The sequence below is a fragment of the Sprattus sprattus genome, assembly GCF_963457725.1.
Source record: "Sprattus sprattus genome assembly, chromosome: 11".
Lineage (NCBI taxonomy): Eukaryota > Metazoa > Chordata > Actinopteri > Clupeiformes > Clupeidae > Sprattus > Sprattus sprattus.
Window position 1 is genome coordinate 17,862,451 of NC_137909.1, and position 14,668 is coordinate 17,877,118.

Consider the following 14,668-nt stretch of genomic DNA (forward strand, 5'->3'; position numbering starts at 1 on the left):
CTGCATTATCCAATGCGAATGTAGCCAAGTGACAAATCCGTGTGACATTGTGGTGGTGCATATGCACAATATTGGGATTAGAAATCCAATTAGCTAATGTGATTGCAAACGTTGCCATCAGATATGGTGTGTCCTCCATAGAATTATCATACCACTCAGCATGCAACTGTCCCAATCAGATAGAGAAGGCCCATGATGTCATCCCACGACCCCCTATTAGAGCAATTTGGAGCCGTTTTTATCTCATCTCGAGATCAGGGTGGGGATTAAGAGGAGACTAATCAGAGACTAATCAGACCCCCATCGCCCTGACCCTCAAACTGCATAGCTCAGAAAGTGTGATCCGTCCTGTGTTTTAGAGTTAAAGGAGACCAGGACAGTTCTTTCTTTGACCGCTGTTTTCGGAAACCCTTAAGAGTGAAAGATGGTGTGGCGATAAGGGGGCAGAGTGCTTAGAGAAACTTTAATAGAAAACGAAACTTAAAGGGTTTCTGAAGCGTGTCTCATTTGATTAGATCACGACCTTGAGATGGAAAATTAATCTGAAACTTGAGCCTACAAAAGGTCATGAAAAGGTTCAGGGGGTTTGGGGGGGGGGCGAGTCAGATTGGAGGGTTAGGTCTCACATGATGACATTAACAGTGGATGGTAGATTAAAGAAAACACAAAAAAAATCAAGTTCATTTTTAGTATTTAAGGATTGGGTTTAAATAATAAACATTATAAACTAGTGGGTTTGACAGGGATGGCTCTGAGATGCAGGTTTCAGCTTGTACCTGCTCTGGGTGGTTCTCTGTCTGTTCCTGTAATGTGAAGAGACAGCTTGTCTGCTTCAGAAGACACCTACACATCACACCACAGCACACCAACACAGTTGGTCTCACCAATTTATCAGACACTTGTATCATATCCTGTTGATCTTTCATACTCGCACATACTGTATATTTAGATCATGAAAGGGCAGGTAATTTCGTTTAGTACTCACTGTCATTGTCACTCATTGCTATAAGATGGTTATCAACTAGAATCTAACTGTAACCCTTAACCTATAAAGTGAAGCCAGTGCAAATACCACTCCCAGACTGTCAGAAGCTATGTTGATGTCTTTCCTCGAAATGTGTGATTTGTGCCAATGATAGAGTCGTGTTCCCATGGAAAGTTCCTACCAGCTCCAAGCCCTCCAGGCAACCTTTGCACAAGTGTCCTGATCAATGGTGAAATAGTTTGTTTGACTGAAATGTGGCAACAGACGAACTGGATAACCCTGTACATTGTGTACAGACAACTCTAGTTTTTCTCTTTCATTTGTATTCAGTTTGTAATGTTAAAAAGACTATAAAACATTTGTCATGGAAAATTCTGATACTGTTGATGTGTTAAAGGTACAGGCTACTGATTCAACGTATAGGTACAGGCTCTAATTCAATACACTCTTTGTCAAGCTTGAATTGCAAATTGCTCCACATGGTCCTCTAACTGTCCGTTCTGTGTATATGCTCTAAAAACTCTAGTGTTCATACACAGTCCTGGCTCTGTACATGGGACTTACCTTTCACCAGAATGACAGACTGTACCTTTAATATCAACACATTCATTTTTTCATGTCGCCTATTCAGAAATAGAGGACTCTACGGTGAAGACTCCACAGAGACACAACACTTCACCCAGAGGGCATATTGTGAAATTCTGGGACTTAGACAGTTGTTTGAGCAAATAATGACATAACACTGAGCAAACAGTGAAAACCTCAGAAACACTCTCTCACACACACTTACCCACTAACACACACACACACACACACACACACACACACACACACACACACACACACACACACACACACACACACACACACACACACACACACACACACACTCACACTCACACACACACTCACTCACTCACGCACACATGTACTCTATCACACACACACTCACACACTTACTCTATCACACACACCACTCAATTTCACACACACACACACACACACACACACACACACACACACACACACACACACACACACACAAGCACACGTAAACGCACACACCACTCAGGTTGGCTCCCTAGAAGCCTTGTCTAATTTGGGATCACATGTGAAGGGGTGGAGCTTCCCGCTTTCCATTCGGGTTATATAACATACTTGTCTGTCAAGCTACCAGCTACCTGCCCTCAGCAGGGTCTGTATGACTCTCTCCACTTTCTCAGTCTAACACTCAAATGCCCTTGAGGAACCTGACTTAAGCTGCAATCAGCAAAACTTGAGAGTCATTTAACAGATAAAAACTGTTCACATTTAACTTAATAGCTTAGAGAGAAATCCAAGGTTGTGACGGTTACACACAATTTGATCTGGTTTGCCAAAGCGTACATTTTAGAATACAAAAACAGCCCAACAGGCAGCTTGTCAATATATTAAACTTGTCAGTATTATATTATTAATAATAATTATAAAATAATGTATTCCTATGTATATCTCAGAGGAATTATGCTAACTTCTATAGAAGTTAGCTTCCATGGTAAACCTAGGTGGGTGATTTCATTCATCTAATTTGTCTCTGTAAATGTCAGTGAGCAGCGCCCACTCACTTCCTGGTTGCCCCAGACACAGTTAAGCTCAACTTCCTTTTGGTGAACCTTGACATAGCAACGAATTCTATCTTCTGACCCAAATCTAGACAGCGTACCCTCTTATCAGTGCTAGCATGCTTAGCATAGTTTCTGCTGATGGTGCGATTCGGCTGCATTATAATTAAACCAGTTTGAGGGAAAGGTAGGGGAATACCGTAGATATATCACACACCCACTGATCATGAATTGTTAATGGCTGAGTGCTCTGTTCAGCATAACTTTGATTCACAGCACTCACACTGTAATGAAGTGAATGGGTGTGGGTGTCAATGTTTCTGAACATAAATGTGATTTGCATGAATGAGGTATTACTTGATGATCTTGAGTGTGGTGTTTGAGGGGTACCTATCTTCAGCTCTGTCTAAGCTCTTTTTAAATGTATTTCTTGGTGTCTTATTTAAGTGTCTTTGCCTCTCTCAGAAAGTATACCTTCTTTTCTTGCATGTCTTTTTGATATTTATTATTTATCTCTCTATATTCTGTCTTCATATCTGTCTCTCTCTCTATCTCTTTCTCCAGTCTCTGCCTGTTTCCCTCTGCTTGTATCTCTCTCTGTCTCTCTTCAAAAGACTGTATGTACTTCTCATCTCATTCCTTCTCTTCCTCTCAGTATCCAGTAGGCTATCCCTTTGTTTCTCTTTATCCTTCCTTTGTCTACCTGTCTATGTCTTCTCTCTCTCTCTCTCTCTCTCTCTTTCTCTCCACATATATATATCTCTGTCTCTATCTTCCCTTGTCTGTATTTCTCTCCCTCCTCTCTTTGTCTTTCCTCTACCCTCCCCCCAACCCACGCGTCTTTTTCTCCCTCCTCCTGCAGAGGTAAATCTCATGACCAGTCTGAAAGGCCTCAGCTTAAGGCTGAGCCTACATGGCAGTGATGAGTGCACAGAATAAGGTCAGCGCCGAGTAGAGTTTCCCCTGATTACAGACCAGACACAACGATGACAGTCAGCAACATATAAACGCAGGGTCACAGCATGGAGGCTATAATCTGATACACTGTCCGTGGTTGTGGCAAGCTGAGTAAAAGCTTTTTGTTCCCTTACCAGTGGAAAGTGACTAGAGTTCTGCATGTACTATTAAAAATGTGTGCTTTCCCCACTCAATAGGTCAAGCTTGATAGAACTTCAAGCTAAAAATATAAAGCTGTAATGTGATGAGAAGATTAGGCAACTGCATAGCACTGTGTAAGGGGAATGGCAAGGCTTTTCTGAATATACAACCTCCTGACAAATGTAATGAAGTGTGCATTAACAACTGAATAATTTCATATAAGAAACCTTTCTGAAGAGGCATACTGCATTGTGAAAATGTGAATACATTTGCACAGTTGTCTGCCCAGGTGACTGGTTAAGATGACTGAAACTATTAAGGCCAAAGCATATTTGCTTTGCTAAAGCAAGCAAGAACTCTGTGTGCTTTTATTGTCATCTGCAAAGGAGACAAGTTCATACAGTGCTTCTTTTTTTTGTCTCCTCAGAGGCCACTGTGGAGCTTCAAAGGGTTCTTCCTCATTCTCTTACTGTTTGCACAAACATTTATTTTTGCCATAAGGAGCAAAGGCAAGGGTAGGTGAAGGCATGTTGGAAACCTGAGTGTTCCCACCATCCATCCACCCACCCCTCACACACACTCACCCCCCTATCCTTGCTGCTCTTTTCCTGGGATTTAACTTGGCATCATGTCGGGACAGGCTTGCCAAGCACGCAGCTTGTCTATGGCACGCCTGAATAGTTCGGCTTTTATCCACGGTTGTCCACCTACTGAGCTGTAAATACAGTAATGCCCGTAAAACCTGACCAACAAATTGTCTCTGACTAATTGCCCCTTGTTTCATTGTGTGATCTTGGTCACTCTCCAACCGTCGCCACTGGCAATGTAAATGTTGGGACCTGCTCTGTAGGCCACTGTTCATTCAGCTTCATTACTGATGTCTTACTTTGGGTTTGACTGTGCTTTTGTCCCACACAGTAAGACTGCCCCTATTAGAATCGCCGAAGAGGCCTTTCTCAGCACAGTTGAGAGCTCAGTGTTACTTCATTATTGCATTAATACCTTTTCCAAAGCCCAGTGGATGGCAAGATTCTGCCAAATATGTCTGAAGGCATTGTATAAACTATAATAGAATATACAATTATAATAACAACGATGTTAATAACTATAATCTATCTATAACTATATATATTAGATTAGATGACAACTAATAAAAAGACAGATGATCTATGTTAAAAACGTTATAGAAATGAAATGTAAATTTCACATATTGGTTCCTTTTTTTAAAGCCTATTTATTATTTATAACTCCCCCAGTGATAGTTGTCCCCCTCAGTCTTCGGGTATGTTACAATAGATGTAATACACACTTTGTGTTGACAACTATTATTAATCTAACAGTGCCACCTACTGTTGAGCATGAATATTATCCAACACTTAACCTCAAACATTCATGTCATACAGTATCATTAAAGATTAATTCAGATAATTTTTTGCATTTATGTGCATTTCTATCCATTACTATTAATTATAATATTTTACAAAACAATGAAAACAGTCAACATGAATTGTCTGAGACAATTGTTCTTGTATTGCAATCAACTGATATAAAAGACACACATTTGGCCGGTGTTAAGTAATACAATGTCAAAGTCATAAAGAATCTATAAACGATCCATGTGAGTTGAAGTGTTTTCAGTAGTCCTATATTTTATACATTAACAAGTTTAATATACTTCCACATGACAACCTAAAATCATTACAACCATAAATGGTCCTCCTTAATTTATGGGTGATCCTGATGAAAAACAGTACCCTAAAGCATTTTCATGTCACTTGATCACATTAACGTGTAATGGGTGAGGACCGGCCTATTCTTGAGATTAACAGATGCATATAATGCTTATAAACTCATATATTTTGTCATTTATCCTATTGCAACTGACTCAAATTGACAAGAGAAACATTAGAAAAAAACGCTGTGATGCACTTAGTGTCTCCCTTTGGTCGATAATACTTATAAAGGATATGTGCAACATTCGCCTTCTCGAACACACTGTACAGTACATAGATTGCATCATGCTACTTTGACAGCGTAAATGGTGTGCTAACCCAGCCGACCTCTTTTGCCTGAACACATTATGAAGATGTATGTGCATGATGCAGAGGATGTTGAGGTCAAGACACACTATTAGCTAGCTCACCAACGTCATTTTTCCACTCTGCTGATGCAGGACGTGTGATCTTCATTTAGCCTCTTGTTTCAACATTGCAGATGGCCATTTTTTTCTGACACTGTACATCACTGTGAATGAATGAATGACGACTCTAGATAAGAGTGGTTTTGTTATTTCAGGCCATTTACCCTTTATCCTGCTCACCTTGCATTGCAATGACATTTACACCGAGGATAATTACGTCTATTGTGATACCCCTGGTGACTGTAATTTAATACACCTGTCCACACTGTAACAGAATGGAAAATACATTTACATCAATTAACATCACCTGTAAAAGATTTAAATATGATTTGGAACCAATATTATATTATATTGCATATTCCTTTATGGGCTCTGATACGTTTACGTCAAGGATTTTACATACGTGGCCTTCCACGTACAGGGCCTGATCTGTATAGCAAATGTAAAGCTACCCCAGAGAAGCTGAGGCGGTTTTCTAAAACCTTTGGCTAGCTATCCGCTTCACCGGTGCACATTGTATATGTATCAACGATGGGATACAGGAAGCTACCCGGCTCCACTTCCATCCGGAAGACGTAGCAGCGACAACAAAACATAGCATTACAAGCTATCGGGGATTAGCAGTCAGTTTGAGATGTGTCACTGTTAAACATTGGTCATGACAATGATTTTTAGTTTAGTAAATCAGAACTAATTATGTGCCAAGCTTGAGCTAGGTCCGTTCTATGGACCATTCAATAGCTCACGACTCTAAGACGTTCCAACCTAGTTTAGATGCTAGATCTGTAGCCAGCTCAAACCTACTGTCTGTATTGAAAGATCATCTCCTAGCTAGCTAGCCACCTCAGTGATGCGATCAGATAACCTGCCAGGTTACTAGTATGCAAATGTAAGCTAGTAGTCCAAATTGTAAATATTACTACGACAAAATGGATGACAAATACAGCAGTAATGTTCTTTCTAGTGGGAAACTTGGGCGAGTCGAAGTACCAAATGCCAGGTGAGAGTGCATCTAGCTCGCTAATCGGCCGAGGTGTCTTTCTAGATAGTAACTCAAAACTTATTTTCTTATGGAAATAATTAAGTTAAGGCGTTTCTCGTTGAATTGCAATGTCTGAAAAAGTTGCTAATATGGATCAATATTTCTTTTCAGACTTACAAGGTACATAGTACTGCTCTGGCTCACGAAACTGCTGAAGGCCCTTGGAATATTCGAATCTTATGATTTACTAAAAGTGGTCCATATAGTACAGTTTCTCTTCATACTTAAATTGGGGTGAGTTTCGTTGTCTCCTTATATTTTTCGGGACTAATATTTTTCTGGTCTCTATCTGTATGTAACCATCGGACACTTTTCTCCACAGATGTGCAATGCTCTTGGTTTTCTTCCAGAAACCATTCTCCTCTGGGAAAATGATCTCCAAAAGACAGGTAATTAAACTTTCTTTAGAGTCAACATGCTCTTAAATAAAACTACAATAAACATTAGAACCTTGTAATAAGAACAGTCTATCTAATTCACAGTGGATCAAAATACTCAAGCATTCAGTGATCAGTTGCATCATATCCCTGTTGGGATATTTTGGACTAACACTTTGTGGACCATTAAGGTAAGGTTTATAATGGTAAGTGTTTTGCCACTTCTTAAGAAGTATCTGGGCTGAGTCAGGCTCTAATAAATCCTCCTTGCTGTCTTTACAGGACACTACTACTCTTTGAACACAGTGATGTGGTGGTCATTGCACTACTGGGTGTGCTATTCACAAGTTCAGGAGGTGGACCCTCTAAGGTAAAACACATTATTTAGTGCATAGAACTTGATAAATGTGTGGTGAACACCTTCAGGCATCACAGATGTGAGTCTGCAGCTTTATTCACTGCACAGAGGAAAGTTACAAGCACCACAAAGGGTCAGGCAACAAATCCAAAGCTCTGTGGGGCAAGGCCCCTTTTTATTACAAACTCAACTCATGTCACACATAGTCATGGACTTGAGAAGGAGGCCTAACACCAAAGCCTTAGTTAATGTATTTGACCAGCCCATAACCCTTACTGAGTCCTTTACATTTCTGGGCTCCTACATCAGCCAAAATTTGAAATTGGATATCAACACCACCCACCTTATCAAAAAAGCCCAACAGAGACTGTATTTCCTCAGGCAACTGAAAAAGTTCAATGTCAACAAACACCTTTTGGTGCTCCTCTATAAAGCCATCATAGAAAGTGTCATCACCGCATCAATATCTGTCTGGTATGGAAATTCTGACAGTCGCACAAAAATGAAACTGGAGAGAGTAGTGACCAAAGCCTCCAATATTATTGGTTGTGTCCTTCCATCAGTCCTCTCACTGTATGCTGAGCGTTGCTTAAATCGCGCAAAGAACATTATCAGAGACTCCTCCCATCCAAGCCATGACTTTTTTGAACTTCTACCTTCTGGAAGACGCTACAGATCCATGCGAGCTGGAACGACACGCTTCAACAACAGCTTCTTCCCCTCTGCTGTCAGACTCCTGAACTCTCAATGCTGACCTGGAGTATTTTTATTTAATTTTTATTTTTGTTTTCCCTACCCCCTTCTCTCCCCTCCTACTGGCCTGAGCTACCTATGACAAAGAATACCACCAACATTGTTGTGTGGCAATAAAGTTTTATCTTATCTTATCTTATTTCAGTGGAAGACACGTGTCTAGGAAAAAAGTGATGACTCAAAGGGAGGGTCCACAATATACTACAAAAATCCTTTTGTCTTCCTATTGTTGTCTTGACATGCTCCATCCCATGGTGTCAATTATGTATGTCAGCAGCCTTTCCTGCTACTGTTCCTCATTAGAAAAAGGAATTTTGTGTATGCACCAAAATGCATATTGCAGTCATAAGACCTCAGGGATAGAAAGAAAGAGCATATCTTCCAATCTTACACACCGTAAAAAGAATCCTTATCTGTTATCTCAACTGAGCTGACTGAGTGTAAAACACAAAAAAGAACCTACAAGTCCTTTTAAAATAGGAGTTCAACTGGCCTCTGTAGCTGTTAACATTGGTTTGAGGACTTGTAATATAAGATACACCTCTTTCATACTAATATTCAATTGATATAATGTTCTCTTTTTTGCAGACGCGAGGTGTTGCTTTCTTCATCATTGCCGTAATCTGTCTCCTGCTCTTCGATAACGATGATCTCATGGCCAAAATGGCTGAACATCGTATCCTTGAAAACCCAAAGCTAAAGATGTATTATTGCACCTTAATTACTTTGCCTTGTTGCCAGCATCTTCCCTCTATACATGAAATATTCTTTGTTATGCTGTATAGGTAATGCCGAGTGGATATGTTTGATGCTTCTTGCATTAAAAAATTGTGTGTACTAACTGTGTAAATTACTTTAAGGTTGCACACAACAACCATAGTGATCAGTAGTTTGGTTTCGTCTTACTTGGATCTGGTTTGTGTCCGTCTGCACTGCACACTGTTTCCGCTTCTTCCGCTCCATTCACCTTAATTTAATTACAGCTGAAGGGCATCACGACAGTGCTCTGACGCATGCACTGTACACGGGTATATCCTTTTTAGGAGTGGCAGACCATAAGGTGAGTGTCCTGCTCTCCATCTCGTCTGAAGAGCCCGTAAGACAAGTCATAGTAAGTTTGATTATAAGTGGCATTTCACATCCTCTGCGTCTCCAGGGTGGGGTTGTTCTGCTGGTTGTGGCGCTGTGCCTGAAGGTGGGATTCAACACGGCCTCCAGGAAGCTGTCGGTGGAGCTTGGCGGAGCGAAGCGGCTCTATACCCTCTCCAACTTGGTCTCTGCCTTGGTCCTTCTTCCCTGGGTTATAGTCGTCGCTGCCACCACAGAGGTAGTCGATCATTTCCATACGGCAAGAGGCACCAAAGCCAATTTTGTTGGTAATCTGTGTAAAGGAATCTTCAAGTGTTGATCTTCATAAAGTCATGTTTTTAAATTTACATTGCGTTGTTTGTCTTTAAATCCTGAAAACCAAAACATTCAGCAGAAATGTATTATTTGTTTCATATTTGGACCTTGTGATTTAGAGCAAGGTGGATTCGTGGTCGGCCCTCATCCTGCCCTTTGCCATGATCGTCCTCTCTGTGATGATCCTGGACTTCTACGTGGAGTCCATCTGCGTGGCCAAGATGGAGGCGCCCCGCTGTGCCCGCTACGGCGCCATCTTCCTCTTCCTCAGCGCCCTGCTGCTGGCCAACTTCTGGACGCACCCGCTGACCGACCAGCTGCGGACCATGAGCAAGCCAGCCCAGCAGTCCAGCACCGAGCACGTGCTCTCCGGAGGTGTACTGGTCAGCGCGGTCTTCTTTCTCATGGGTGAGTGGCAGGGGGCGCTCCCCCTTTGCACTCCTGCTGAGCCGGGCTTATATTGTATATTACAGCCATGTATATCACAATTAGCTCAACAAAATCAAAGTGCAACATTTGTAAAGTAGAAGAAACATATTAAACACTATGTTGCTTTGCTTACACTGACTTGAGTTTGAGTGGAAGAAGTTAATGCACTTATATATTTCAAGTGGACCCCCTTTTTTGCCATGTGTTCTTTCCCCCCTTTTATAATATCACAAAGACAGATATATAATAATATTACAATGTTGGTCTGCGGATAACCATAACCATAGCTATGGGAATAATGTATGACAGTTAGGGGACCAAAGTCTGAACATTTCAGAATCATTAGACACCATGTTACTGACTGCACTTTGCTTTGCTGATGTGGATCATCTCCTCCCTCTCCTCCCAGCTGACAGCATCTTGTCGTCTCCGTCTAAGAAGGGGCAGAAGGGGACCCTGGTGGGCTACTCCCCTGAGGGCACTCCACTGTACAACTTCATGGGCGACGCCCTTCAGCACACGTCCCAGTCCCTTCCCAGGTTCATCAAAGACTCCCTCAAACAGATCCTGGAGGAGTATGATTCGCGGCAGATCTTCTACTTCCTCTGTCTCAACCTGGTGAGTGGTAGAGCACCCAAGTGATGCAATGACTTCAGTGCGAATATGGAGAAGAGCAACTCGGACTTTACTGTGAGTTCATTTTGTATGGGGTGAAAGTGGGATTATGTCATTTCAACTGGAATTACCACTGATCACTGATCTGTCCCGCTAAATTAGTTATTCCCAAACTTTTCATGGCATGACCCCTTTGCCAATGATAAAAAAAAAATGGTGGTACATTACATAGTTGCCAGAATATTTCCATGACACTATGTACACATTATGTTCCTGTCTAGCCTATCCAAATTGATAAATACGAAAGGTCTTATTTTACTTCTGAATGGTTTTAGGGTATACATTCCGAGCAGTGTTTTACAATCTTGACCAGATTATTACTATCATGAACATTGTTGTGTGGACAAGCTGTGTCGTCAGTCCCATTGTTGTCTCCCTGCTGCAGGCCTTCACCTTTGTGGAGCTGTTTTATGGGGTTTGGACCAACAGCCTGGGCCTGATCTCCGACGGCTTCCACATGCTGTTTGACTGCTCCGCTCTGGTGCTCGGCCTATTTGCTGCTCTGATGACGCGCTGGAAAGCCACCAGGATTTTCTCCTACGGGTCAGTACCAGCCCAACTCCTCAGCTGTGTTTCTCCAAGACACACAGTGTGCTCTTTGCTACAAACACCACATGTTTCCATGTGTATGAATGCTGTGCGTCATAAGTGATTTAGTGCATTGTCTTGACAAAGTATATTCAAAGTTATTCATTTAAACCTTTAAACCTGTATTAAGTACTTAATGATTCAGACAGAGAATAAAATAGGTAGTTCACGAGATTGAAACACAGCATTTAAAATCCTGTACATAACTTCCACCAACCTTCTGCTACTTAAGCTCTGAAATGAATTCTGCTTGCATAGAACAGTCATGTTCACATGAATATTTTCTCTTTTGAGACAGGTATGGCCGTGTTGAGATTCTCTCAGGATTTATAAATGGCCTCTTCCTGATGGTCATCGCTTTCTTTGTGTTTGTGGAGTCCGTAACCAGAGTAATGGATCCCCCCAACATCAACACAGACATGTTAACGGTAAGTTTGCATTTTAAAAAGTCACACCAGCATCCATTGTACAACTGCATCCATGGACATATATTTAATATTATTATTGTTATTATTTTACAGATGCTATTGCTGTTCCAGCACATAGCAGTTTGGGATTAGTTAGCTTTGTGAGTGGTTAAGGGCTGTTGTTACAACAGAACAGTCACCACTCAGTTTGTCAGTGATTGCTGAATTTTATTTTGTGACTCATCTCAAGAAGTATCATAAACACAACTGATTCTCAGGATGCCAAGTTTATTTTTCTTTTCACATGTTGGAATAAGCCACTGTATGTGACTTTGAACAGACTAGGAATCTCAGGAAGAAGTTTCTTTTGAAAGGATATATAGCATCATCTAGTGGGCATGCTTGGACATTGCAATTTAAACTTAGTTTGAATACTGATTCATCCTCTACTCTGTATTCAGACGTTCTTTTCAGTAACCTGATGAAACTGACTCCTAGTGTCCTCTCTGTTTTCCCAGCCTGTCTCAGTTGGCGGCCTCCTCGTGAATCTGGTGGGTATCTGTGCCTTCAGTCACGCCCACTCCCACGGCGCGTCCAAGGCCAGCTGCTCGGGCCACGACCACCGGGACTCTCACCACGGGCACAGCCACGGAGAGCACAGCCATGGGGGTCATGGAAGTCACGGACACAGCCATGGCGGACATGGCCACTCTCATGGTGGACACGGGCATTCCCACGGGTCTGGTGGAGGGGGCATGAACGCCAACATGAGAGGTAATGGCTCCATTTCTGTCAGTGGTCTTTCTCTTTGAGAATGATTGGATTCCTTAATCATGTTGGACAGAGTACTTTATAGCTCTGTAGTGATTTTAACGCTGCTTTAATGTCTCTGGGGGGATTTAGATAATCATTTTTGTAGAATATGTTGGAAGTAGTGCCCACTGCCCCTACATTTTGGTCCTTTTATTTGAAATATTTTTAAATTCAGTTTTCTCTCTCCTTCCTTTTTCAGTATGTTTTTTGTTGTGCTTTAGACCTGAGGCTTGAGGGAATACATTTTTTTTTTTTAAGTTTTTATATTAATTAGCCGAAACGTCTATGAAATGGAAACAGAGGAGCCCATAATATGAAGTAAATGTACTGGACAGGATGTTTAGCAAGTTTTCTTCTGACTAATAAAAGTGCTCTTTCCTGCCCAGGAGTCTTCCTGCATGTCCTGGCTGACACCCTGGGCAGTGTGGGGGTGATCATTTCGACCGTGCTCATCCGGCAGTTTGGCTGGCTGATAGCAGACCCCATCTGCTCGATGTTCATTGCCACGCTGATCTTTCTGAGCGTCATACCTCTGCTGAAGGATGCCTGTGAAGTTCTATTGCTAAGGACGCCTCCTGAACAAGAGAAGGACCTTAACATGGCGTTGGAAAAGGTTGGACATTCCCCAGATCTGTGTATCAGTGTGATTTAGATAGATAAGAGGCATGACTTTAGGTTTCAGAACTTCAGACAATAAAATTAACATCTCAGGTTTGGGGCAATAGGAGTAATCAGGTCAGGTGTGCTTCAAATCTACACGTTTGCTGCAGCGAATCACGTTTTAGATAGAGACTATTTAAGTTTGTTTCAGAATTGTGGTGACAAACTGATTGTTTGCAGACACAAGTCTCACTGCAATGGTTTCATGCCTGTTTGTTTGTTTTTTTGTTCAGATTCAGAAAATAGAGGGTGTGCTCTCATTCCGTGACCCTCATATCTGGACACACTCCGCCAACGTCATAGCAGGAACAATCCACCTTCAGCTGATGTCAGATGTGCTGGAGCCGAGGATCATACAACAGGTGTGATCACCTTTCAGGATGAGTTAGCTCAGTTGCTGGCCTAGGGGTGCCTCTCCAGAAAGCATCAGAAAACCACTACTGTTGTTAAATGATGCCACATGCTACCCTGGAGGATAAAAACGCAATAAACATTGATGGCCATTTGATCATTTTGCTGTTCTCTTAGTATATTCCTTTTATTCAGAAAGTATAATTTGTTTTGGGGAAATGGTTCATGAAGAAGCTCTAGTGACTCTTGTGTTTTCTCCTATCAGGTGACGGCAATATTGAAAGATGCTGGTGTGAATAACCTATCTGTCCAGGTGGAGAAGGAAGCCTACTTCCAGCACATGTCTGGCCTCAGCACAGGATTCCATGAAGTTCTGGCCATGACGCAACAAATGGAGTCCATGAAATATTATAAAGACGGAACATGTATCATGTGAAATAAAGATGTGTTTTAACAAATTAAAATGTTACGGAAAGTAATACAAGTTTCAAATTCTGTGTGACTTCTTGTTTTATCAATTATTTGTTCTCGAAAAGATTGAGAATACACGTCATGTGGCATGGTGGCTCAGGTGCTTGCACTGCCACCTCAGAGCAAGAAGGTCATGGGTCTGATTCCCGCATGGGGCGCTGTTGGTCCTGGGGGGGGTGGTTTCTCTCCAGGCCTCCAGTGCTCAGGTGGGCTATCTCCTGGGCCTTTCTGGGTGGAGTTTGCATGTTCTCCCCGTGTTCACAAGGGGTTTCCTCCACTAAGACATGCAGAAGAACTGAACTGTCCATCCCTGACCAAGACGGATCAGTCCCCGGGTGCCCAAAGGCTGCCCACTGCTCCTGTGGGTCCTGGAGGAAGGACAGTCCAGGATGGAAGAAATGCAGAAATTAAATTCACTGCGACCTCAGGCCTACGTATGTGTTACTGTGTGTGCGAATAAAAACTGAGTCAGTCTTGTTTGTTTGTTTATCATGTACTGTGTTTAGGTAAAAAGTC

At 41.9% G+C, this 14,668-nt stretch overlaps 1 protein-coding gene across 1 annotated transcript; it reads left to right on the plus strand.

Moving 5' to 3' along the window:
- Positions 1 to 6,412: 6,412 nt before the first annotated feature.
- slc30a5 (solute carrier family 30 member 5) lies at positions 6,413 to 14,117 on the plus strand (the record flags this gene model as incomplete). The annotated part of the gene is made up of 16 exons (XM_080847995.1): positions 6,413 to 6,824; positions 6,978 to 7,100; positions 7,189 to 7,255; positions 7,349 to 7,434; positions 7,526 to 7,613; positions 8,943 to 9,030; positions 9,338 to 9,414; positions 9,511 to 9,681; positions 9,878 to 10,166; positions 10,597 to 10,805; positions 11,248 to 11,405; positions 11,749 to 11,878; positions 12,376 to 12,631; positions 13,057 to 13,283; positions 13,564 to 13,692; positions 13,947 to 14,117. The coding sequence occupies exons 1-16, from the start codon at positions 6,754 to 6,756 to the stop codon at positions 14,115 to 14,117; spliced, it is 2,340 nt and encodes a 779-aa protein (XP_080704121.1). The 5' UTR covers positions 6,413 to 6,753.
- Positions 14,118 to 14,668: the final 551 nt, after the last annotated feature.